This window comes from Oncorhynchus gorbuscha, linkage group LG14 (assembly GCF_021184085.1).
Source record: "Oncorhynchus gorbuscha isolate QuinsamMale2020 ecotype Even-year linkage group LG14, OgorEven_v1.0, whole genome shotgun sequence".
In the NCBI taxonomy this organism is placed as follows: Eukaryota; Metazoa; Chordata; class Actinopteri; order Salmoniformes; family Salmonidae; genus Oncorhynchus; species Oncorhynchus gorbuscha.
This window is the reverse complement of record NC_060186.1, coordinates 26,266,487-26,291,311: the sequence shown is the minus strand read 5'-3', so window position 1 is coordinate 26,291,311 and position 24,825 is coordinate 26,266,487. Positions and strand designations below refer to the sequence as shown.

General features: G+C 47.5%; 1 protein-coding gene across 4 annotated transcripts in view; it reads right to left on the bottom strand.

Annotated features, from left to right (window-relative positions):
* The window catches only part of celsr1a (cadherin EGF LAG seven-pass G-type receptor 1a), a 135,030-nt gene that overhangs the window by 19,436 nt on the left and 90,769 nt on the right, over nt 1–24,825 (bottom strand). For all 4 annotated transcript variants that reach the window (XM_046297656.1, XM_046297652.1, XM_046297653.1 and 1 more), the window contains exons 8-22: nt 23,362–23,519; nt 21,912–22,075; nt 21,597–21,722; nt 11,779–11,945; nt 11,446–11,631; nt 11,242–11,355; nt 10,916–11,090; nt 10,130–10,271; nt 6,962–7,082; nt 6,491–6,674; nt 5,598–5,699; nt 4,635–4,729; nt 2,499–2,708; nt 1,543–1,726; nt 1,173–1,322 (exon numbers count right to left, since the gene is read on the bottom strand). In XM_046297656.1, coding sequence (XP_046153612.1) covers nt 1,173–1,322; nt 1,543–1,726; nt 2,499–2,708; nt 4,635–4,729; nt 5,598–5,699; nt 6,491–6,674; nt 6,962–7,082; nt 10,130–10,271; nt 10,916–11,090; nt 11,242–11,355; nt 11,446–11,631; nt 11,779–11,945; nt 21,597–21,722; nt 21,912–22,075; nt 23,362–23,519 — 2,278 coding nt within the window. The remainder of the gene's footprint in view (nt 1–1,172; nt 1,323–1,542; nt 1,727–2,498; nt 2,709–4,634; nt 4,730–5,597; nt 5,700–6,490; nt 6,675–6,961; nt 7,083–10,129; nt 10,272–10,915; nt 11,091–11,241; nt 11,356–11,445; nt 11,632–11,778; nt 11,946–21,596; nt 21,723–21,911; nt 22,076–23,361; nt 23,520–24,825) is intronic.

Here is a 24,825-nt window from a genome sequence, read left to right as displayed (position 1 = left end):
CGAAACCAAGATGAAATTTCATACAGGAAATGCCTCCGATTCTGAAGGCGCTGTGTTCCAATGTCTCCTTATATGGCTGTGAATGCGCCAGGAATGAGCCTGCACTTTCTGTCGTTTCCCCAAGGTGTCTGCAGCATTGTGACGTATTTGTAGGCATATCTTTGGAAGATTGACCATAAGAGACTACATTTACCAGGTGTCCCTGTGTCCTGCGTCGAAATTATTGCGTAATCTCTAGGTCCATGCGCATTCCATTTCTTCAGAGGAGAAACTAAACTGCCACGAATGATTTATCATCGATAGATATGTGAAAAACACCTTGAGGATTGATTCTAAACCACGTTTGCCATGTTTCTGTCGATATTATGGAGTTAATTTGGAAAAAAGTTTAATGACTTAATGACTTCATTTTAGTTTTTTTTCTTACCCAAATGTGATGAAGAAAATGGAGCGATTTGTCTGCACAAATAATCTTTTTGTAAAAACTGAACATTTGCTATCTAACTGAGAGTCTCCTCATTTAAAACATCTGAAGTTCTTCAAAGGTAAATTATTTTATTTGAATGCTTTTCTTGTTTTTGTGAAAATGTTGCATGCTGAATGCCAGGCTTAATGCTATGCTAGGCTATAAATACTGTTACACAAATGCTTGTTTAGCTATGGTTCAAAAGCATATTTTGAAAATCTGAGATGACAGTGTTGTTAACAAAAGGCTAAGCTTGAGAGCTAATATATTTATTTCATTTCATTTGCGATTTTCATGAATAGTTAACGTTGCGTTATGCTAATGAGCTTGAGGCTGCATTCACGATCCCGGATCCGTGATGGCTAGAATCAAGAGGTTTAACGTGTTGTGAAATCTGTTGTGAAATGTAATGTCATGTTTTTATTTGATTTTATAGAACTGCCTTAATTTTGCTGAGAAGAGTAGTTCCTGCCTTGGCAGCAGCCAATGGGGATCCATGATAAATATGAATACAAATCACGGCCGATTCATTTTGTGTCTTGGTAAGAGACTGGGTTTACGCGACTGCTTCAGCTGGACTTCAAGCACTCTGTTAAACTGGTAGGTCACCGACAAATCCCAAAGGTTGTGATGGATTACAGCCCAAAAGAGTTTGTACAGTTTGCAGTGCTCCATATCCAGCGGCAGTGTGAGCAGACGACTGTACCTTTGTCGGGGACCTCCTGGGGCCTCGTGTTGAACTGTGGGAAACGGACAGAGGACGTGAGGTCTTTGGGGTAGTACTCCTGGATCTCATGGAAGCGAGGGAATGAGGCCCGCCCAGGGACAGACGTGTCCAGGTAATCAACGACAATGACTAAGGAGAGAGAAAGAACCACACGTCAAGACCAGCTCATTATCAGATAAGGGTGATATATTAGAATTGCAGTGCATGAAAGTGGAACTTGACTGCAGTTTACCCAGAAACAAATTACGAATGGAATATTTGTTCACATTCTATGTTAGGGAGTTAGGAATCTGCTCCTCGACTCTCTGAAATCCTCTCTTCATTGGTCTGTAAATGTGTCTTCACTCACTCATGTTGTCAGTGACGATGGTGAATGGTTTGAGGTAGGTCTTCCTCATGTTCCGTGCCAGGGTGTTGGTGTAATCCTCAAAGTGGCGCAGCAGATGGGCGGTGCCCCCCTCAGAGCGCTGGATCTGCTCCCAGTGGTCTCTGGTGCCAGGGTCTAGGATGGCACTGCCCGCTCTCACCAGGTTCTGAAGGGTTTGACAATAGAGAGCAGGACGGTCAGACAGTAAGCCGCTTTGAATGTGGGCACAAACTCTGTCACTCCTGTCTAAGTCCTAGAATAGCAGACGTTGCCTGCTCATGTAGGCCTATATAAGATAGGTGACCTAACACATTCACAACCTACAGAGAAATGCCATAATATAATGTGGAGGTGTTAAATAGCTCAGCTCTTTGGAGATTCAAATTCATATGGCAAGGTTGACGTTACGAGTCTTTCCCTGCAGCCAGAGCTGAGCGGTTTTCCGCAAAGTCAAAATTGTTTATATTGTCAAAAATGTATGAAAACCAAAAAAGGCTTAATTTAAGGTTAGGCATTAGGGTCAGCAGTGTGGTCAAGGTTATGTTTAAAGTCAGATTATAGGACTGTGTGGCTGTGCCAGCTAGTGACCACTCTGCAGAGCTGCCTCCAGGTCTCAATACATTCCACCCTGCGTTCCCATTGGCCAGGTCAGCTTCCCCTGTTAGTGGACCTGGAAGAGAGCCAGAGGAGGGCAGTATTCCTCCAGTCTTCCCAGTGTAACCGAAGCCACCCAGTTTATAATCCTGAATAATGCACTGGTAATGCACCTAATGCCCTGCTGTCTGACACAACAGACAACTAGCACACGGTCCCTGAGAGAAACACCGCGCATACAAAAACACATGTTTAGAATAAAATACAAATATTGCAATTAGCCAGTTTGCAGTCAGCAAACTTGCAACGTTATATATAAAAATATATAAAAAACAACTCTTGACCTCGTTGAACTCTGCGTCTCTCGTGGCCGTGAGATCGAAGCCTGTCTGCTGACTCTCGTACTGGAGGACCCTGGTCAGCAGCTGGAACGCTGTCTTCACATCGTTGCCGTAGTAACTGTCCGTGTGGTTGGTGGCGTTGTGGAGCAGGCGGACGATAGCGTTGGCGCGCTCGCGGTCCATCCTGGACACGTTACGATGCATCTCCTCATTCTGGAGGGACAGAGGGGGAGAGAAGGAGGTCAAGAATACAGACAGATACTGGAGACAGTTACAACTATATGGACTGTCTGTGGTAGGTTGGTAATAATAGATGAATCCTAACCAGTGGTGAAAGTAGATTTAATTTCTTACCAGTACGGGACACCCATGCACGCGCACCTATTAATTTCATATATGATCTCTGTGGTCCTAGTAGCCTAGGCAAATTAAAGATTGTCCATACAGTGGGGCAAGAAAGTATTTAGTCAGCCACCAATTGTGCAAGCTCTCCCACTTAAAAATATGAGAGAGGCCTGTAATTTTCATCATAGGTACATTTAGACTATGACAGACAAAATTAGAAAAAATATCCAGAAAATCACATTGTAGGATTTTTAATGAATGTATTTGCAAATTATGGTGGAAAATAAGTATTTGGTCACCTACAAACAAGCAACATTTCTGGCTCTCACAGACTTGTAAATTCTTCTTTAAGAGGCTCCTCTGTCCTCCGCTCGTTACCTGTATTAATGGCACCTGTTTGAACTTGTTATCAGTATAAAAGACACCTGTCCACAACCTCAAACAGTCACACTCCAAACTCCACTATGGCCAAGACCAAAGAGCTGTCAAAGGACACCAGAAACAATATTGTAGACCTGCACCAGGCTGGGAAGACTGAATCTGCAATAGGTAAACAGCTTGGTTTGAAGATATCAACTGTGGGAGCAATTATTAGGAAATGGAAGACATACAAGACCACTGATAATCTCCCTCGATCTGGGGCTCCACGCAAGATCTCACCCCGTGGGGTCAAAATGATCACAAGAACGGTGAGCAAAAATCCCAGAACCACACGGGGGGACCTAGTGAATGACCTGCCGAGAGCTGGGACCAAAGTAACAAAGCCTACCATCAGTAACACACTACGTCGCCAGGGATGATCCAGAAGAAGATTGGGAGAATGTCATATGGTCAGATGAAACCAAAATATTGATAATAATTTTTGATAAAAACTCAACTCGTCGTGTTTGGAGTACAAAGAATGCTGAATTGCATCCAAAGAACACCATACCTACTGTGAAGCATGGGGGTGGAAACATCATGCTTTGGGGCTGTTTTTATGCAAAGGGACCAGGACGACTGATCTGTGTAAAGGAAAGAATGAATGGGGCCATGTATCGTGAGATTTTGAGTGAAAACCTCCTTCCATCAATCAGCAAGGGCATTGAAGATGAAACGTGGCTGGGTCTTTCAGCATGACAATGATCCCAAACACACCGCCCGGGCAACGAAGGAGTGGCTTCATAAGAAGCATTTCAAGGTCCTGGAGTGGCCTAGCCAGTCTCCAGATCTCAACCCCATAGAAAATCTTTGGAGAGAGTTGAAAGTCTGTGTTTCCCAGCAACAGCCCCAAAACATCACTGCTCTAGATAAGATCTGCATGGAGGAATGGGTCAAAATACCAGCAACAGTGTGTGAAAACTCGTCTGCACTGCTCGGTCTCAGCCACTCGTCTGCACTGCTCGGTCTCAGCCACTCGTCTGCACTGCTCGGTCTCAGCCACTCGTCTGCACTGCTCGGTCTCAGCCACCTTTCATCTCCACTTTGGTAAAATGTAAGTGTTCTCGTTGAACCACAATCCAATTTGCAAATGTTCCATGCGGCTGACATTCAGTAATGTTAAATAGTGGTATTTAGTTTTACCGGGTACGGCGTACCCCCACGATGTATTTTGCCGGGACGCTGTATAGGCTTACTTCCACCACTGAACTCTCAGATTTGCGGAAGTGACTCTGAATTGTGTATAATCTTTCAGTGGGATATTTGCAAGTTATGAAAAAGCTGTGTACATGCACATCCGTAGCTAGGACAGGTCTCTGTGTGAGTGAAGTATGGATGCATAGCCTTGGACTGGATAAGATCGAGCATACCCACCATCTTCATGAGCTGGGTGAAGGAGACTGTGGTACAGTTGAAGAGTTCAGGAGGCAGCCAGCCCTTTTCATCGTTGCAGTGGCGGATTGCAGTTCCTACAGTGAGAAAGTAAACGAGTTGAGCGATCGCGGTACTTACAGTAAGAAAAGCAAAAACAAAAAGGAGGAGAAGAGGAATATTGGGGGGAGAAATAATTCAACCGTCTCTTCCTAGCGCCAGGTGAGTAGAAATGGGGAGTTACTGGATATAATAAATGAGATAAAAGCACAATCTAAATGCCAACTCATTACCATTCATTCCAACAAGCGTTCAACAGAGAAAAGAGTTTACGGTTAGAACTGACAGGACCGTTGGTTGATGTGAGCCAAGCCGTGTCACCCAATAAAAACGGCCCAAGAGAGTCCGGCGGGGCAACAAAGGGTTTCCGTGGTGACAAGGGTAACTAAAGGGGGTAACTAGGGAGGTTATTGTGGTTTAATGGGAGCAGGTCAGCGATGTTACGTCTTGGCCCTGCCCATATTGTCTCTACTGCTAAGGCTCTATGTGGAGCAGGACACACACACATGCACACGGCTCTGTGGTATTATGAATGTGTCTCCAAGCAGACGTTGTCAAGTCTTCTACACAAGGCCCGGTGTTTGTCTCCGTCTCCGGCTGCTGCCCTCCAGAGACAGAGTTTCACGAACACCATTGGCCAATGACAAGTCTCAAAAGGCCCTGATAGACCAATGAGAGGGCCTCGTCCGTGTGCTGTGTGAATGAGTTCCTTCCACAGAAAGGTGTTAGGAACAGCAGAAGGCCTTGAACTAAGGGACACCACAGTACATAACCTCCATTCTCCACCCATAAAACCTTTACTATGAATAAAATACCTTGAAGCATTTGATATCTGTACGAATTGGTCTGAGTTATTGTGACTGTTCCTGCTATGATAAGAGCTGTGTAGCGTGCAGAGGAACTCACCGATAGATCCTTTGGGACAGTTCATGGCTGCAGGACGGCCAAATTTGGTCTTGGGCCACCAGATCCCTTGGTCGAAGGCCTTGGGACAGCCCTCGTACACCACTGAGAGACGAGAGGGGACAGATGGCACACAGTTAGAAGTGGCCCCTATAAACCCTAACCACTGACTCTGGGTCAGATGTTTTGTGATCCCCTTATAGTTTTCTGGTTGGCAGTGAGGTTTGTGTCATCTGATCCTAGACCAACTTCTGCCGCGGGCTGCATTACACATATCTAACACGCCCAAGAAACACTACTGCTAACGACTCTTCCGAGGTTTTCAAAACAGCCACACAGGCCAGCAATTATATCAATAATCCTACACGAGTGGTTACGCAACGATACAAAATGATTCACATGATTTAATTCATTAAGTAGCCTAATCCTAAACAAAACCAGGTTAAGACTTGTATACGTGTTGTTATGGCTGCCTAAGTAATGCAGTCTGTTTATGTGCTGTACTGTATACACACCCAAGTGCTTATATCCTAAATGACCATGATTGTAACTCTTTGAAGACCTTTTATACAGGAGCCACAAGGTTGGGTTGAAGCACTTAGGTGACAGATATGGTATGGGGACCGTGGTTCTTCACTGAAGCTAGAGCGTGATCTAAAAGAGGGAAGGCCTTGAACCAGGAATCCTTCCTTCCTCCATTCCTTGGCGTTATGACTGATCTGACATGTCTGGATAAGAGGAATCCTTGCTTTCATGAATCCAAAATAGAGTGAGATCAATGATCACATCAAGGAAGGAAGGACAGAAGAAAGGAGAGACAGAATGCCCTCACAGGCTCTCAAGATCCCATTTAGGAGTATCAAACACTTGCATGTGCACCATTTCCTTCCACATACCTTCGCAACCGGTGGCGGTGACCTCAGCGAAGGGGTTGTCACAGCGGTTACATTGTTGTCCGATGACCCCGGCTTTACAGGGGCACTGTCCGGTGTGGGGGTCACAAGTACGGGAGTGGGCCCCTAGAGGGAAGCACTCACAGGGGTAACAGGTGTCCTCATCTTTGGGCTGGTAGTAGTTATCCTGGGGAGGGGAGAAGATTGGGGAAAGTTAGCAATTAGCACCTTCCGCTACGGTCAGCTTACTTAAGCCTACAACATACAGCCTTGGCTGATTCGGGACCTATTTTGGGAGTTGTGGTCAAATCCGACTAGGTTTGTCATGGTTTACAACCGGGGGTCTTCAAGAGAAAAGCTGGTTAGATTCATCTTAGGGCCACAGAAAATTCAAAAGTTATAGGGAGGGTCCACAACACATTTGAGAAACGCTGCATTAGCCTGTGAGAAGAGTGACAGTGATTATCTTCTTACCTTGCAGCGACACTCTCCACTGGTCTTGTTACAGTCAGGGTCGAACCCTTTGCTGACGTCACAGTGGCAGGGGCCACACATGGGGTTCCCCCACCAGCCCCGAGGACACGGCTTCTCAACCCTGACACATCACACAATAACAACGCATTTAGTCGAGTTTAGCACATAACGAATGGAAATCAAATGGGGGGGGGGAAAGAAAGATAGAAAGGAGACTGCATTTATCCTTCACATCACATACCTGCTCTATAACAGCATCGCTTAACAACAAAAATGCATTGAACTGCATCACAAATCTAGAATAAACCTTCTATTCCTTGGAAGAGAGACAATACAGTGAGCGAGTCAAACACTCGCTCTCCAACACTTTTATGTCTCGGAGCTGATGGAGGGGTAAGATAGGGGGTTCTGATAGGGGCAGGGTAGTCAGTAGCAGAGTATCAGTGCAGGTGGAGACCAAACAACTATGGAGGAGCACTGAAGCATGAGGGGTTCCCACATCCTGCCTTAAGACAGGAGGTCAAAGGTCAGTGGGTAAAGAATTGACATCCAATCTACCACCTAGGGGAATAGTCAGGAGTACAGTATGTTGCTGGCTACTGCTCCATAACTAGTCCTACATGTGCCAGTTATGGCCAAAACCTATTATAGCCAAGCCTGAGGCTCGGCTTACCGTTATATATGGCACACACACACCCGCTACCGACCCCGTTTGCATTTAAACCACACACCACACATACACACCCGCTACCGACCCCGTTTGCATTTAAACCACACACCACATACACACACCCGCTACCGACCCCGTTTACATTTAAACCACACACCACACATACACACCCGCTACCGACCCCGTTTGCATTTAAACCACACACCACATACACACACCCGCTACCGACCCCGTTTGCATTTAAACCACACACACACACACACCCGCTACCGACCCCGTTTGCATTTAAACCACACACCACATACACACACCCGCTACCGACCCCGTTTGCATTTAAACCACACACCACATACACACACCCGCTACCGACCCCGTTTACATTTAAACCACACACCACACATACACACCCGCTACCGACCCCGTTTGCATTTAAACCACACACCACATACACACACCCGCTACCGACCCCGTTTGCATTTAAACCACACACACACACACACCCGCTACCGACCCCGTTTGCATTTAAACCACACACACACCCGCTACCTACCCCGTTTGCATTTAAACCACACACTACACACCCGCTACCGACCCCGTTTGCATTTAAACCACACACCACACATACACACCCGCTACCGACCCCGTTTGCATTTAAACCACACACCACATACACACACCCGCTACCGACCCCGTTTGCATTTAAACCACACACCACACACACACACCCGCTACCGACCCCGTTTGCATTTAAACCACACACACACACCCGCTACCGACCCCGTTTGCATTTAAACCACACACACACACCCGCTACCGACCCCGTTTGCATTTAAACCACACACTACACACCCGCTACCGACCCCGTTTGCATTTAAACCACACACCACACACACACACCCGCTACCGACCCCGTTTGCATTTAAACCACACACACACACCCGCTACCGACCCCGTTTGCATTTAAACCACACACACACACCCGCTACCGACCCCGTTTGCATTTAAACCACACACACACACCCGCTACCGACCCCGTTTGCATTTAAACCACACACACACACCCGCTACCGACCCCGTTTGCATTTAAACCACACACACACACCCGCTACCGACCCCGTTTGCATTTAAACCACACACACACACCCGCTACCGACCCCGTTTGCATTTAAACCACACACACACACCCGCTACCGACCCCGTTTGCATTTAAACCACACACCACACACCACACACCCGCTACCGACCCCGTTTGCATTTAAACCACACACCACACACCCGCTACCGACCCCGTTTGCATTTAAACCACACACACACACGCTACCGACCCCGTTTGCATTTAAACCACACACCACACACCCGCTACCGACCCCGTTTGCATTTAAACCACACACCACACACCCGCTACCGACCCCGTTTGCATTTAAACCACACACCACACACCCGCTACCGACCCCGTTTGCATTTAAACCACACAAACACACGCTACCGACCCCGTTTGCATTTAAACCACACACCACACACCCGCTACCGACCCCGTTTGCATTTAAACCACACACACACCCGCTACCGACCCCGTTTGCATTTAAACCACACACCACACACCCGCTACCGACCCCGTTTGCATTTAAACCACACACCACACACCCGCTACCGACCCCGTTTGCATTTAAACCACACACACCACACACCCGCTACCGACCCCGTTTGCATTTAAACCACACACACACACGCTACCGACCCCGTTTGCATTTAAACCACACACCACACACCCGCTACCGACCCCGTTTGCATTTAAACCACACACACCACACACCCGCTACCGACCCCGTTTGCATTTAAACCACACACACACACGCGCTACCGACCCCGTTTGCATTTAAATCACACACACACCCGCTACCGAGCCCGTTTGCATTTAAATCACACACACACACACACACACACACACACACACACACACACACACACACACACACACACACACACACACACACACACACACACACACACACACACACACACACACACACACACACACACACACACACACAAGACCCAGTTAATGTCTAGAACAACACACAGTGATTTCATCTAACCCTCAGGCTCCTGACTCTCACACCAGATTCCTGCTCTAATCAAAGGCAGATCTGGGATCAGTTTTGGAAGAAGAAGAAAAAAATCCCCCAGAGAGCTCAGATCACAGGTCTGGGAACAGCCACATCTGGGGTTCATTACCAGCAGTCTTACACCGGGTGCTGGTGAAGGACTGTTTTGAGGTAAGGCCAGTAAAGCGAGGAGCATTTTTGTGAAAGACAGAGAGGAAGGTAAGGGAGCAGAGGCTGATCAGGCTAACATAAAAACAAATCGGATGTTGTGTTGATATAGGAGGCATGCGAATGTGTGTTTCCCCCCTGCACTGTGGAGCCAAGCCAGGACACACACATCCCCACACCCACAAACACTTACACAGGCAGTTGCACAAAGCGGACAGGTCTTACTTGTTTTGGCAGTACTGTCCGTAGTAGTTCTGTCCACACTCGCAGGTGTAGCCATGGGAGGAGCTAGGCTTGCGGACGCAGGTGGACACGTGCTCGCAGGGGTTGAGGTGACACGCGTCAACGCACTCCCTCCCAAAGTACCCTGGGAAAGGACACGGGTCACGGAGAGAAGAGGAGAGAGAGACATCTGGTCAGCAGGTCTTCAACAACATGGCAGACTTATACACAGTCACACAAAACTCAGAGTTAAAGCTGAAGACTACCAAACAACCTTCCCATGGTGAATATCTTTCAGAACAAGTGAATGATATGAGACGAGATGCAGACGCAGGTGTGTGTGTGTCTACTACAGTGTGTGTGTGTGTGTGTGTGTGTGTGTGTGTGTGTGTGTGGGTATGAGTGTGTTCCCTGGATCGCAGACTCAGGTGTGTGTGTGTCTACTACAGTGTGTGTGTGTGTGTGTGTGTGTGTGTGTGTGTGTGTGTGTGTGTGTGTGTGTGTGTGTGTGTGTGTGTGTGTGTGTGTGTGTGTGTGTGTGTGTGTGTGTGTGTGTGTGCGTCCGTACGTGGGTATGAGTGTGTTACCTGGGTCACAGACGCAGGTGTGTGTGTGTCTACTATAGTGTGTGTGTGTGTGTGTGTGTGTGTGTGTGTGTGTGTGTGTGTGTGTGTGTGTGTGTGTGTGTGTGTGTGTGTGTGTGTGTGTGTGTGTGTGTGTGTGTGTGTGTGTGTGTGTGTGTGTGTGTGTGTGTGTGTGTGCATCCGTACGTGGGAATGAGTGTGTTACCTGGGTCGCAGACGCAGGTGTGCGCGCTCCAGTCGTCGCTGCAGTGGCTGTTCTCGGGGCAGATGTTGTAGTCACAGGGGTCGGCCAGGTCACAGCCGTCCTCTACATGAATCTTAAAGCCCAGCAGCATGTTCACATTGACCACGTTGGTGGACGTCTCACCCATGCGCACACCCTGTGGGGAAAGAACACACCCTCTCCATTAAGTCCCAGAGTCGCAGGTACACACACTCCGGAGACAGGTAGGTGTACACATACAGTGGGCTACAGTACTTGATGTTGTGGAGAATAATGTCATCCAGACGTGGTTTACTGTTAAAACGTACCTGTATGCATCCGGTGAAGCCATCGTGGACGTGGTTCCCCTCTCCTGGTAATCCTCCCAGATACAGAGCCCTCAGCCTCAGACCTGGCAGCTCGTTGCCTATCTCCACAGACCTCTGGAGACACGCAGACACACACAGAGTGTAAGATTGGCTGCGTGTGTGTTCGTGTCTGTGTCTCGGGTGTGCATGCGTTCGGCTCAGTACCTCGTACAGCCCGTAGTCCAGTGACACCAGGGCCATGTACTTGATGTCCTTGCCGTCTTTGACGCTCTGCAGCTCCACAAGGACATGGTGCCACTCCCCGTCGTTCACCCGGACTTGAGGGAAGCCCAGCACCGCTACCCGCTCGGATCCCAGAAGCACCTCAAACCTCACGTACTGATCACTTATCTGAGGGGAGGGTGGGCGGAGAGAGAGAGAGAGAGGGAGAGAGACAATTACTACACACAGGCAGTCCACTCAACTTCGATCAACCATTTAAGCCAACTTACCTGCTCGCTCTGTTGTCGTCGTCATTGTGCGTGTACAATAACTCACCAGTAGATTGACAGTAGAGAAGTCTCCAGCGGTAGCCCGCATCAGCGTGCCTGTGCCCTGCCTCGTCCGGAACATCAGGCCCATGTACCAGGGCACAGCGATGGTGACGTCGAGGTCACTCCACGACACCAGGGCCTGGCCGTCAAAGTGCTGCGGAGACGGCATCACTAGAGGAGGAGAACAATACCGATGAGAATCACATAATATGTGTAATAACCACTGCTGTTAAGGCCAAGTCGCGTGTCAAACACATCACCTGCTTTGTAGGGCTGGGAATTGCCAGGGACCTCATGATAAGATATTATCATTATGATACTTAGGTGTCCGATGCGATATGTATTGTGATTCTCACGATTGTGCTGTGATTCTATACTGCGGTTTGTGCTGCGATTTGATGTTCCAAATCTATTGCTCACTAATACGTCTGCTGCAGAGAGATGAGAGGGCATGAGAAAATGTGTTCTGATCAGTCAAAGGAAATACAAGTGCTTGAAAAGACGTCGGCTCGCTATTCGAAAAGAAGAGAACAAGCTATATATATATATAGGGTGAGTTTTTGGCGCAGGTGCAGTCGAATAGTGCTCGCTCACGCTATCTAGCAAACAAACAAAAACATTAGTATTCTTACACGTCGATAACCCGGAGTCAAATTATCGATATAACATCGTCCAAAAACAACATCTCGATATGCAACTGTATCCATTTTCCCACCCCATCATTAATGCGTAGTATGTCGGACATACAGATTGGTTCTTGCATTTGTGTATTCTTCCAGGGAGAATAATTAGAGTAGCTAATCCACCCCTCCGTGTCTAATTCAGCTACAAGACATCAATTACTGTCAATTACCTTGTTTCATACAGGACACTAATCCTTCTTTGACAAACATGCCCACGGTGCAACACACCACACTCCAGAGCACCCACTAGCCCTGCGGCCAAACAGATGTTGTACTCAGTCAGTCAGTATAACAGTACGTCTGTCAGCATAGCCTAGGTTTTCCCCTGCGAGACAACAGAAGCGCTAAGCTCTCTCGATCTCCCTCTTCTCTGCAAGGCACATATTTCTACTGATGCACAGAGTACACACACACACACACACCTGACAAAAACACACAGTCAGAAGATGCTGGGGGACAAGCTCCTGAACCGCTGCCCTCTCTCTGTCTCTTTCTTCCACATGATATATCGCTCATTCGCAGTGCCTGGAAAGAATATAATAATAATAATAATAATATATGCCATTTAGCAGACGCTTTTATCCAAAGCGACTTACAGTCATGTGTGCATACATTCTACGTATTGGTGGTCCCGGGGCTCGAACCCACTACTCTGGCGTTACAAGCGCCATGCTCTACCAACTGAGCTACAGAAGGACCATAAAAGAGTCAAAAGATTTCAATGAGGCATAAAAGACGACAACACCAAAGATAGTTTGGAGTTGGATTCCTTCAAGATACAGCTGATAAGACAGTGGAGGGCAGCCACCAGCCACCAGATACCAGCCACCAGCCACCAGCCACCAGATACCAGCCACCAGCCACCAGATACCAGCCACCAGCCACGAGATACCAGCCACCAGATACCAGATACCAGCCACCAGCCACGAGATACCAGCCACCAGATACCAGCCACCAGATACCAGCCACCAGATACCAGCCACCAGATACCAGCCACCAGCCACCAGATACCAGCCACCAGCTCACACGAAACCGTCACACTAACCGAAACACACAGGTCAACTAAACCGCAACATATGTCCAACCCCACAGAATGTGTCTGGGAAATCGTGAACTACAAAATCGACTGTCTCGTCATACTTCCCTTGCTGCGCCTCTACAGTACCACTGATATGTCTATGGTGTCCCTTGCCGCTCTAAAAGGGATATGATGTCCATCATGGGTGCTGTCTGTAACCGTGATATAACGTCTATGGTTTCTACTTTCGACACAGCTTGTCAACAAGTAGTGGAGCAGCCAAACCCTCCGTGTTACTTCTGTCCCAACTATACATTTACATATATTACATTTAAGTCATTTAGCAGACGCTCTTATCCAGAGCGACTTACAAATTGGTGCATTCACCTTATGACATCCAGTGGAACAACCACTTTACAATAGTGCATCTAAATATTTTAAGGGGGGGGGGGGGGGGTGAGAAGGATTACTTTATCCTATCCTAGGTATTCCTTAAAGAGGTGGGGTTTCAGGTGTCTCCGGAAGGTGGTGATTGACTCCGCTGTCCTGGCGTCGTGAGGGAGTTTGTTCCACCATTGGGGAGCCAGAGCAGCGAACAGTTTTGACTGGGCTGAGCGGGAACTGTACTTCCTCAGTGGTAGGGAGGCGAGCAGGCCAGAGGTGGATGAACGCAGTGCCCTTATTTGGGTGTAGGGCCTGATCAGAGCCTGGAGGTACTGAGGTGCCGTTCCCCTCACAGCTCCGTAGGCAAGCACCATGGTCTTGTAGCGGATGCGAGCTTCAACTGGAAGCCAGTGGAGAGAGCGGAGGAGCGGGGTGACGTGAGAGAACTTGGGAAGGTTGAACACTAGACGGGCTGCGGCGTTCTGGATGAGTTGTAGGGGTTTAATGGCACAGGCAGGGAGCCCAGCCAACAGCGAGTTGCAGTAATCCAGACAGGAGATGACAAGTGCCTGGATTAGGACCTGCGCCGCTTCCTGTGTGAGGCAGGGTCGTACTCTGCGGATGTTGTAGAGCATGAACCTACAGGAACGGGCCACCGCCTTGATGTTAGTTGAGAACGACAGGGTGTTGTCCAGGATCATGCCAAGGTTCTTAGCGCTCTGGGAGGAGGACACAATGGAGTTGTCAACCGTGATGGCGAGATCATGGAACGGGCAGTCCTTCCCCGGGAGGAAGAGCAGCTCCGTCTTGCCGAAGTTCAGCTTGAGGTGGTGATCCATCATCCACACTGATATGTCTGCCAGACATGCAGAGATGCGATTCGCCACCTGGTCATCAGAAGGGGGAAAGGAGAAGATTAATTGTGTGTCGTCTGCATAGCAATGATAGGAGAGACCATGTGAGGTTATGACAGAGCCAAGTGACTTGGTGTATAGCGAGAATAGGAGAGGGCCTAGAACAGAGCCCTGGGGGACACCAGTGGTGAGAGAGCGTGGTGAGGAGACAGATTCTCGCCACGCCACCTGGTAGGAGCGACCTGTCAGGTAGGACGCAATCCAAGCGTGGGCCGCGCCGGAGATGCCCAACTCGGAGAGGGTGGAGAGGAGGATCTGATGGTTCACAGTATCGAAGGCAGCCGATAGGTCTATAGATCCACATTTACATTACATTTAAGTCATTTAGCAGACGCTCTTATCCAGAGCGACTTACAAATCCCAACTAGTCCCAACTATAGATACTCAATCTGCTGCCTGGCACCACTACACAGCTATCTCATCCAGCCATCCAGCCCAGACTAGGTGGAGATAGTTAAACAAATATCAATGTGTGTGTGTTTTCTAATTGTTCGGGAAGCAGGTCCCAGAGGTTAAATCAAAGCCATCTGCTTACTGTTTTATAACTCAGTACGACATTTCACTCAGGTGAAAAATAACAATATATTTGGCATGTGTTCTGGTTCTATTGCCTTGGTTAGTTTCCCAAATAAAGACATTGACATAATGCTGACACACAGGCGCACAACATAGTCGCACACTACAGCTTCCCGTGATGACTTGGCGTGAGATCTCTCTGTGTGCGAGACAGGACAGGCACACACACACACACACACCATTTCAGCAACCCCTCTCCTGGCCTTACACAAGACCTGACCACAAAACCAGTAAACCACTGTCATACAAGCATACAGCGCTATCATTAGGCATTTTAGACCCCCCACCCCCACCCCACCCCATCCATCCATCCCTAGTGAGGGATATGAGCAACAGAACAGTCAGGATCAAAACAGGGCAAGCTGTAACAGTGTAACCACACACTGACACATCCATCAGCAGCAGAGTATATAGGACTGTTATGACTGCTAGTGTATACACACATTACAGGAGCTCTGTGGTCTGCTCCATGTAAACAATCTGGCTCAGCAACAAGGGAGCAACCACAGGGTCCGTGTGTGTGTTCCCGTCTCTTGATCTCCAGCAATGATATGAGTCAGAGTTGGTCTTTGTCTCATGAGTGAAATAGACAACAGCTCTTCAGGCTACGTTCTAAGTTTGACTATTATATGAACATCTAGCTGCCGCAGATCCTCAGGTCCTCTAATAGCCCTACAGCTGAACCATCGAGAGCATCCTGACCGGTTGCGCCACCGCCTGGTTTGGCAACTGCTCGGCATCTGACCGTAAGGCGCTACAGAGGGTAGTGTGTACGGCCCAGTACATCACTGGGGCCAGGCTTCCTGACATCCAGGATCTATATGCGGTGTCAGAGGAAGGCCCCCCCAAAAAATGTCAAAGACTCCAGTCACCCAAGTCATAGCCTGTTCTCTCTGCTACCGCACGGCAAGGTCCAAAAGGCTCATTAACATCTTCTACACCCAAGTCATAGCCTGTTCTCTCTGCTACCGCACGGCAAGGTCCAAAAGGCTCATTAACATCTTCTACCCCCAAGCCATAAGACTGCTGATCATCTAATCAAATGGCCACTCTGACTATTTACATTGACCCCCCTTTGTTTTTACACTGCTGCTATTCGCCATTTATTATCTATATGTAGTAACTTTACAAATGACCTTGACTATACTGTACCCCCGCACAATGAATCTGTATTGGTACCCCCTGTATATAGCCTCTACATTGACTCTGTACCGTAACACCCTGTATATAGCCTCTACATTGACTCTGTACCTGTACCCCCTGTATATAGCCTCTACATTGACTCTGTACCGTAACACCCTGTATATAGCCTCTACATTGACTCTGTACCAGTACACCCTGTATATAGCCTCTACATTGACTCTGTACCAGTACCCCCTGTATATAGCCTCCACATTGACTCTGTACCAGTACACCCTGTATATAGCCTCTACATTGACTCTGTACTGTAACACCCTGTATATAGCCTCTACATTGACTCTGTACCAGTACACCCTGTATATAGCCTCTACATTGACTCTGTACCTGTACCCCCTGTATATAGCCTCTACATTGACTCTGTACCGTAACACCCTGTATATAGCCTCTACATTGACTCTGTACCGTAACACCCTGTATATAGCCTCTACATTGACTCTGTACCAGTACACCCTGTATATAGCCTCTACATTGACTCTGTACCAGTACACCCTGTATATAGCCTCTACATTGACTCTGTACCAGTACCCCTGTATATAGCCTCCACATTGACTCTGTACCAGTACACCCTGTATATAGCCTCTACATTGACTCTGTACCAGTACCCCCTGTATATAGCCTCTACATTGACTCTGTACCGTAACACCCTGTATATAGCCTCTACATTGACTCTGTACCAGTACCCCCTGTATATAGCCACCACTTTGACTCTGTACCAGTACACCCTGTATATAGCCTCTACATTGACTCTGTACCAGTACCCCCTGTATATAGCCTCCACATTGACTCTGTACCAGTACACCCTGTATATAGCCTCTACATTGACTCTGTACCAGTACACCCTGTATATAGCCTCTACATTGACTCTGTACCAGTACCCCCTGTATATAGCCTCCACATTGACTCTGTACCGTAACACCCTGTATATAGCCTCTACATTGACTCTGTACCAGTACACCCTGTATATAGCCTCTACACTGACTCTGTACCAGTACCCCCTGTATATAGCCTCTACATTGACTCTGTACCAGTACACCCTGTATATAGCCTCCACTTGACTCTGTACCAGTACCCCCTGTATATAGCCTCCACATTGACTCTGTACCAGTACCCCCTGTATATAGCCTCCACATTGACTCTGTACCAGTACACCCTGTATATAGCCTCCACATTGACTCTGTACCAGTACCCCCTGTATATAACCTCCACATTGACTCTGTACCAGTACCCCCTGTATATAACCTCCACATTGACTCTGTACCAGTACCCCCTGTATATAACCTCCACATTGACTCTGTACCTGTACCTCCTGTATATAGCCTCTACATTGACTCTGTACCAGTACACCCTGTATATAGCCTCTACATTGACTCTGTACCTGTACCCCCTGTATATAGCCTCTACATTGACTCTGTACCGTAACACCCTGTATATAGCCTCTACATTGACTCTGTACCAGTACACCCTGTATATAGCCTCCACTTGACTCTGTACCACTACCCCCTGTATATAACCTCCACATTGACTCTGTACCAGTACCCCCTGTATATAACCTCCACATTGACTCTGTACCAGTACCCCCTGTATATAGCCTCCACATTGACTCTGTACCAGTACCCCCTGTATATAACCTCCACATTGACTCTGTACCAGTACCCCCTGTATATAACCTCCACATTGACTCTGTACCAGTACCCCCTGTATATAGCCTCCACATTGACTCTGTACCTGTACCCCCTGTATATAGCCTCTACATTGACTCTGTACCGTAACACCCTGTATATAGCCTCTACATTGACTCTGTACCAGTACACCCTGTATATAGCCTCTACATTGACTCTGTACCAGTACCCCCTGTATATAGCCTCCACATTGACTCTGTACCAGTACACCCTGTATATAGCCTCTACATTGACTCTGTACTGTAACACCCTGTATATAGCCTCTACATTGACTCTGTACCAGTACACCCTGTATATAGCCTCTACATTGACTCTGTACCTGTACCCCCTGTATATAGCCTCTACATTGACTCTGTACCGTAACACCCTGTATATAGCCTCTACATTGACTCTGTACCGTAACACCCTGTATATAGCCTCTACATTGACTCTGTACCAGTACACCCTGTATATAGCCTCTACATTGACTCTGTACCAGTACACCCTGTATATAGCCTCTACATTGACTCTGTACCAGTACCCCCTGTATATAGCCTCCACATTGACTCTGTACCAGTACACCCTGTATATAGCCTCTACATTGACTCTGTACCAGTACCTCCTGTATATAGCCTCTACATTGACTCTGTACCGTAACACCCTGTATATAGCCTCTACATTGACTCTGTACCAGTACCCCCTGTATATAGCCACCACTTTGACTCTGTACCAGTACACCCTGTATATAGCCTCTACATTGACTCTGTACCAGTACCCCCTGTATATAGCCTCCACATTGACTCTGTACCAGTACACCCTGTATATAGCCTCTACATTGACTCTGTACCAGTACACCCTGTATATAGCCTCTACATTGACTCTGTACCAGTACCCCCTGTATATAGCCTCCACATTGACTCTGTACCGTAACACCCTGTATATAGCCTCTACATTGACTCTGTACCAGTACACCCTGTATATAGCCTCTACACTGACTCTGTACCAGTACCCCCTGTATATAGCCTCTACATTGACTCTGTACCAGTACACCCTGTATATAGCCTCCACTTGACTCTGTACCAGTACCCCCTGTATATAGCCTCCACATTGACTCTGTACCAGTACCCCCTGTATATAGCCTCCACATTGACTCTGTACCAGTACACCCTGTATATAGCCTCCACATTGACTCTGTACCAGTACCCCCTGTATATAACCTCCACATTGACTCTGTACCAGTACCCCCTGTATATAACCTCCACATTGACTCTGTACCAGTACCCCCTGTATATAACCTCCACATTGACTCTGTACCTGTACCTCCTGTATATAGCCTCTACATTGACTCTGTACCAGTACACCCTGTATATAGCCTCTACATTGACTCTGTACCTGTACCCCCTGTATATAGCCTCTACATTGACTCTGTACCGTAACACCCTGTATATAGCCTCTACATTGACTCTGTACCAGTACACCCTGTATATAGCCTCTACATTGACTCTGTACCGTAACACCCTGTATATAGCCTCTACATTGACTCTGTACCAGTACACCCTGTATATAGCCTCCACTTGACTCTGTACCACTACCCCCTGTATATAACCTCCACATTGACTCTGTACCAGTACCCCCTGTATATAACCTCCACATTGACTCTGTACCAGTACCCCCTGTATATAGCCTCCACATTGACTCTGTACCAGTACCCCCTGTATATAACCTCCACATTGACTCTGTACCAGTACCCCCTGTATATAACCTCCACATTGACTCTGTACCAGTACCCCCTGTATATAGCCTCCACATTGACTCTGTACCGGTACCCCCTGTATATAACCTCCACATTGACTCTGTACCGGTACCCCCTGTATATAGCCTCCACATTGACTCTGTACCAGTACCCCCTGTATATAACCTCCACATTGACTCTGTACCGGTACCCCCTGTATATAGCCTCCACATTGACTCTGTACCAGTACCCCCTGTATATAACCTCCACATTGACTCTGTACCAGTACCCCCTGTATATAACCTCCACATTGACTCTGTACCAGTACCCCCTGTATATAGCCTCCACATTGACTCTGTACCGGTACCCCCTGTATATAACCTCCACATTGACTCTGTACCGGTACCCCCTGTATATAGCCTCCACATTGACACTGTACCAGTACCCCCTGTATATAGCCTCCACATTGACTCTGTACCAGTACCCCCTGTATATAACCTCCACATTGACTCTGTACCAGTACCCCCTGTATATAGCCTCCACATTGACTCTGTACCGGTACCCCCTGTATATAACCTCCACATTGACTCTGTACCGGTACACCCTGTATATAACCTCCACATTGACTCTGTACCGGTACCCCCTGTATATAGCCTCCACATTGACTCTGTACCAGTACCCCCTGTATATAGCCTCCACATTGACTCTGTACCAGTACCCCCTGTATATAACCTCCACATTGACTCTGTACCAGTACCCCCTGTATATATTACTTTTTGATTGATTAGATTTTTAAAAACTTTATTTAGTAAATATTTTGTCATCCCTATTTATTGAACTTTCTGTTGGTTAAGGGCTTGTAAGTAAGCATTTCACTGTAATACACCTGTTGTATTCGGCGCATGTGACAAATAACATTTGATTTGATTTGCAGAGCACGTGTACGAGTCAGTAATGACCAGTCAACTCAGATTCCTGTAGGATATCTATCCGTAGATACACTTCCTTCCACACACACACGCACTCACACCTTGCTTGATCGCTATCTGAAAATACACTTCCTTCACACACACACGCTCTCACACCCTGCTTGATAGCTATCTGAAAATACACTTCCTTCACACACCTTGCTTGATCGCTATCTAAAAAAGAAAATACACTTCTTTCACACACACACGCGCTCTCACACCTTGCTTGATCGCTCTCTGAAAATACACTTCCTTCACAGGAAGCTAAGCCACATTAACTCCAGTGTCCTTCCTCACTTCCTTATGCAATCAACTGCAACACAAACAAGCCCTGTTCACACTGACGCATACAGATGTCGACCCAGATATTCAAAATGAGGGACCCTCACTGTAACATGCACGGCTGCAGGTCCTTATGCCATCTTGAAACACACACACACGTAACAGTATTGCTTCCGTCCCTCTCCTTGCCCCAACCTGGGCTCGAATCAGGGACCCTCCTGAACACATTGATAACAGTCACCCACAAAGCACTGTTACCTATCGCTCAACCAAAAGCCGTGGCCCCTGCACGGCAAGGGAAACAACTGCTTCTAGGTCTCAGAGCAATTGACGTCACTGATGGAACACTACTAGCGTGCACCGCTAACTAGTTAGCCATTTCCCATCAGCTACACACACACCCTCACCTTGTTCGCAGTTCTTGCCCCCGTAGCCCAGAGGACAGTCACAGCTGTAGGTGTTCCACTTGTTGACACACACTCCTCTGTTCTGACACAAATCCTTAGTACAGAAGTTCCTCCTGGCAGGACAGCCTACACGGGTCGTAATAGATGTCAATCAGTAGCAGGATACAAACCACACAGTTAACCTGAGTAAAGATGAACAAAACTATATGCATCTATGAATGAATGAATTAATAGATGGATGAATGAATAAATTAATGGTTGGACGGCCGGCCGGCCGGCCGCCGAACAACGAGTGAACAAACAGAACGTTGTTACCTGCAGTGGTTCCGTTGTTAGCGATGAAGCTGGCCATGTCGGTGGGTTGGCTGTCGATGCTCAGGTTCCTCATGCAGCCCACAAAGTCTCTGTTCCTCACAGGGAAGTCCTCGGGCAGGTTGGGAACACCCCCCAGCAGCAGCGGCCCTGTCAGGTCCAATGATCTGCAGGGGAGAGTACAGGAAACTGGGTCAGAACGGAGACAAAATGGCACTTGTAGCTCAGAGGTCATCTAATGCTTCTGGATCCAAAATGGCGCCCCAGTCCCCATAGGATAAGGATCTAAAGATGCACCAACAAAGTGCCAACTGATGGGTAATGGACTTAAGCGAAAATAAAAATTTCAACTGAATGCAATGACAGGTTTCAATACACAGTGCCGGTGACAGACACCAAAGTGTTCCTCGAAGGTTCTTACATTTCCCAAAGGGGACTACTCCAGGCTACTGGTGGTGTGAGTAGTATGGTTACCCTGCAAAAAGGTTATTTGTCACATGCCTGGTTGACTGTAAGGACAAAGCCACTGTAACCCAGCGAGCTAGCTTGATTCATTTCTCATCCTCTAACACTACAACAGCCCAGAAGACTTAGCAGGCAGCAAAGACGCAGGCTTACACACAAGCCTCTAAACATCAAACGCCCAGGGGTTTAACGTGAATTATCGTGACGCAATAGCGATGCATAACATTTTTTTTTTTTAAATGATCTATTTGAATACGGCAAAAGTGCGACGTCATAATGGCCCAAAAAACGCCACGTGAACTCGTGCGGTGTTCCACAAAGTATGTGTCGAACGAGTGTTGCCTCTCACTTCAGGAGAAGCAACTGGGGTGAGGTCAGGTAAAAAAAAGATAGATGCGTGTGCGTGCGTGTGTACGTGCGCGTGCGTGCGTGCGTGTGTGCGCGCGCGCGGTAACTTCCACCTAAAAGCCCGGGTGTCGACCTCAAGAGTCAAACTGGAGAAGAGCTCTGAGCCAATCATGTTGGAGCGACCGGTTCTAAAAGAATGCAGCCTCATTAACCTCGTTCCTTTGATGCGTTTTTCTCCTTTTCCTAAATGTGTTCTAGCTCGCTGCCTTGCCTAACGTCCCTAATCTGAAAAGGATGTTGGTTTCAGATACAGAAACAATTAGTTGCTGTAGGGAACCGTCTGAAAGATAGAATTGTAAAAGTTAAGCCACGTTAGGCTGTGTAAGAGGCTATGTCTGAGAGATTTGTCTGAAAACTGAGAGCATGTCAATCCTGAGAGATTAAGAGAGTGAAAAGGCAAGGTAATCTGGTGTAATGGAGGTGACTGGAAATCAGTCCTGCAGTTACAACACTGACTCCTTAGCCTAACACACATTAGTCTCACTAATGGTAGTCTCACTAATGGTAGTGGAAAGAACCTGAAGACAGAGGGGGAGGGAGAGAGGGAGACAGAGAGAGAGAGAGAGAGAGAGACACTCACTTTTTCTGTCCGGTCTGGGTGCCCTGGGCAGCACAGGAGTAATTGCTGATCTGGTTGCCAAAGCGAACTGCCATGGCGATGTCACAGTCGTCCACAGCAACCACAGCCACCTTCTCACCCGAGGGCCCATGGGGGATCCCCAGACGACCGATGTTGGGCTGGAACACAGAGGTCATAGGTCACATGATTATTACAGGAAGTAAAAACAACATACATCATTAATGGAGGCATGAAGAAGTTGCCCTTCTTTTAAAAAGAATGTTTTACTCATTGAATGCAACCTAAACCGTAAAAAGCTATGAGGTGAACTAGGTCAAAACAGACACTGATTAGAGCAATTCTCCTGATTAAGGGCTCCGGCCTATGAATGTTGATCTGAGAGAAATTAAGATCAGTTTAGAAAATCGGATTAAACTCCTTGGGTTTAATCGCCGTGTAAAAGCTCATTTGCTGAACTATTTCCTCTAACAAAAGCCAAGCAGTGGTCTTGTGTGAAAAGACCAGTATTTTCTCACAGTGTATTTACTCCACAGCTTGGCCTGAGACCACAGATGAGTTGATTACCTATCTCTCTCTCTCTCCCTGGAAAACAGTACAGAGGTAAAGGGAAAGGGGGAGACCTAGTCAGTCGTACAACTGAATGCTTTCAACTGAAAAGTGTCTTCCGTATTTAACCCAACCCCTCTGAATCAGAGAGGTGCGGGGTCTGCCATAGTCGACATCCACCCATACAAAAACTAACTACAGATCATAACTCAGATGAAGAGTAAAGAACTTGCCCCTACAATAACTAACTACATATCACAACTCAGATGAAGAGTAAAGAACTTGCCCCTACAATAACTAACTACAGATCATAACTCAGATGAAGAGTAAGGAACTTGCCCCTACAATAACTAACTACAGATCATAACCCAGATGAAGAGTAAAGAACTTGCCCCTACAATAACTAACTACAGATCATAACTCAGATGAAGAGTAAAGAACTTGCCCCTACAATAACTAACTACAGATCACAATGCAGATGACCACAGAGTTCACAGAAGATAGGAAAGGTTTTAATCCTGGGTGCCTAAAGACCGGGCTAGAAGAGAGGGAGAGAATGAGAGGGAGGGAGGGAATGAGAGGGAGGGAATGAGAGGGAGGGAATGAGAGGGGAGAATGAGAGGGAGGGAATGAGAGGGAGGGAATGAGAGGGAGGGAATGAGAGGGGGAGAATGAGAGGGAGGGAATGAGAGGGAGGGAATGAGAGGGGGAGAATGAGAGGGAGGGAATGAGAGGGGGAGAATGAGAGGGGGAGAATGAGAGGGAGGGAATGAGAGGGGAGAATGAGAGGGAGGGAATGAGAGGGAGGGAGGGAATGAGAGTGAGGGAATGAGTGGGAGGAAGGGAATGAGAGGGGGAGAATGAGAGGGAGGGAAGAATGAGAGGGAGGGAGGGAATGAGAGGGGAAGAATGAGAGGG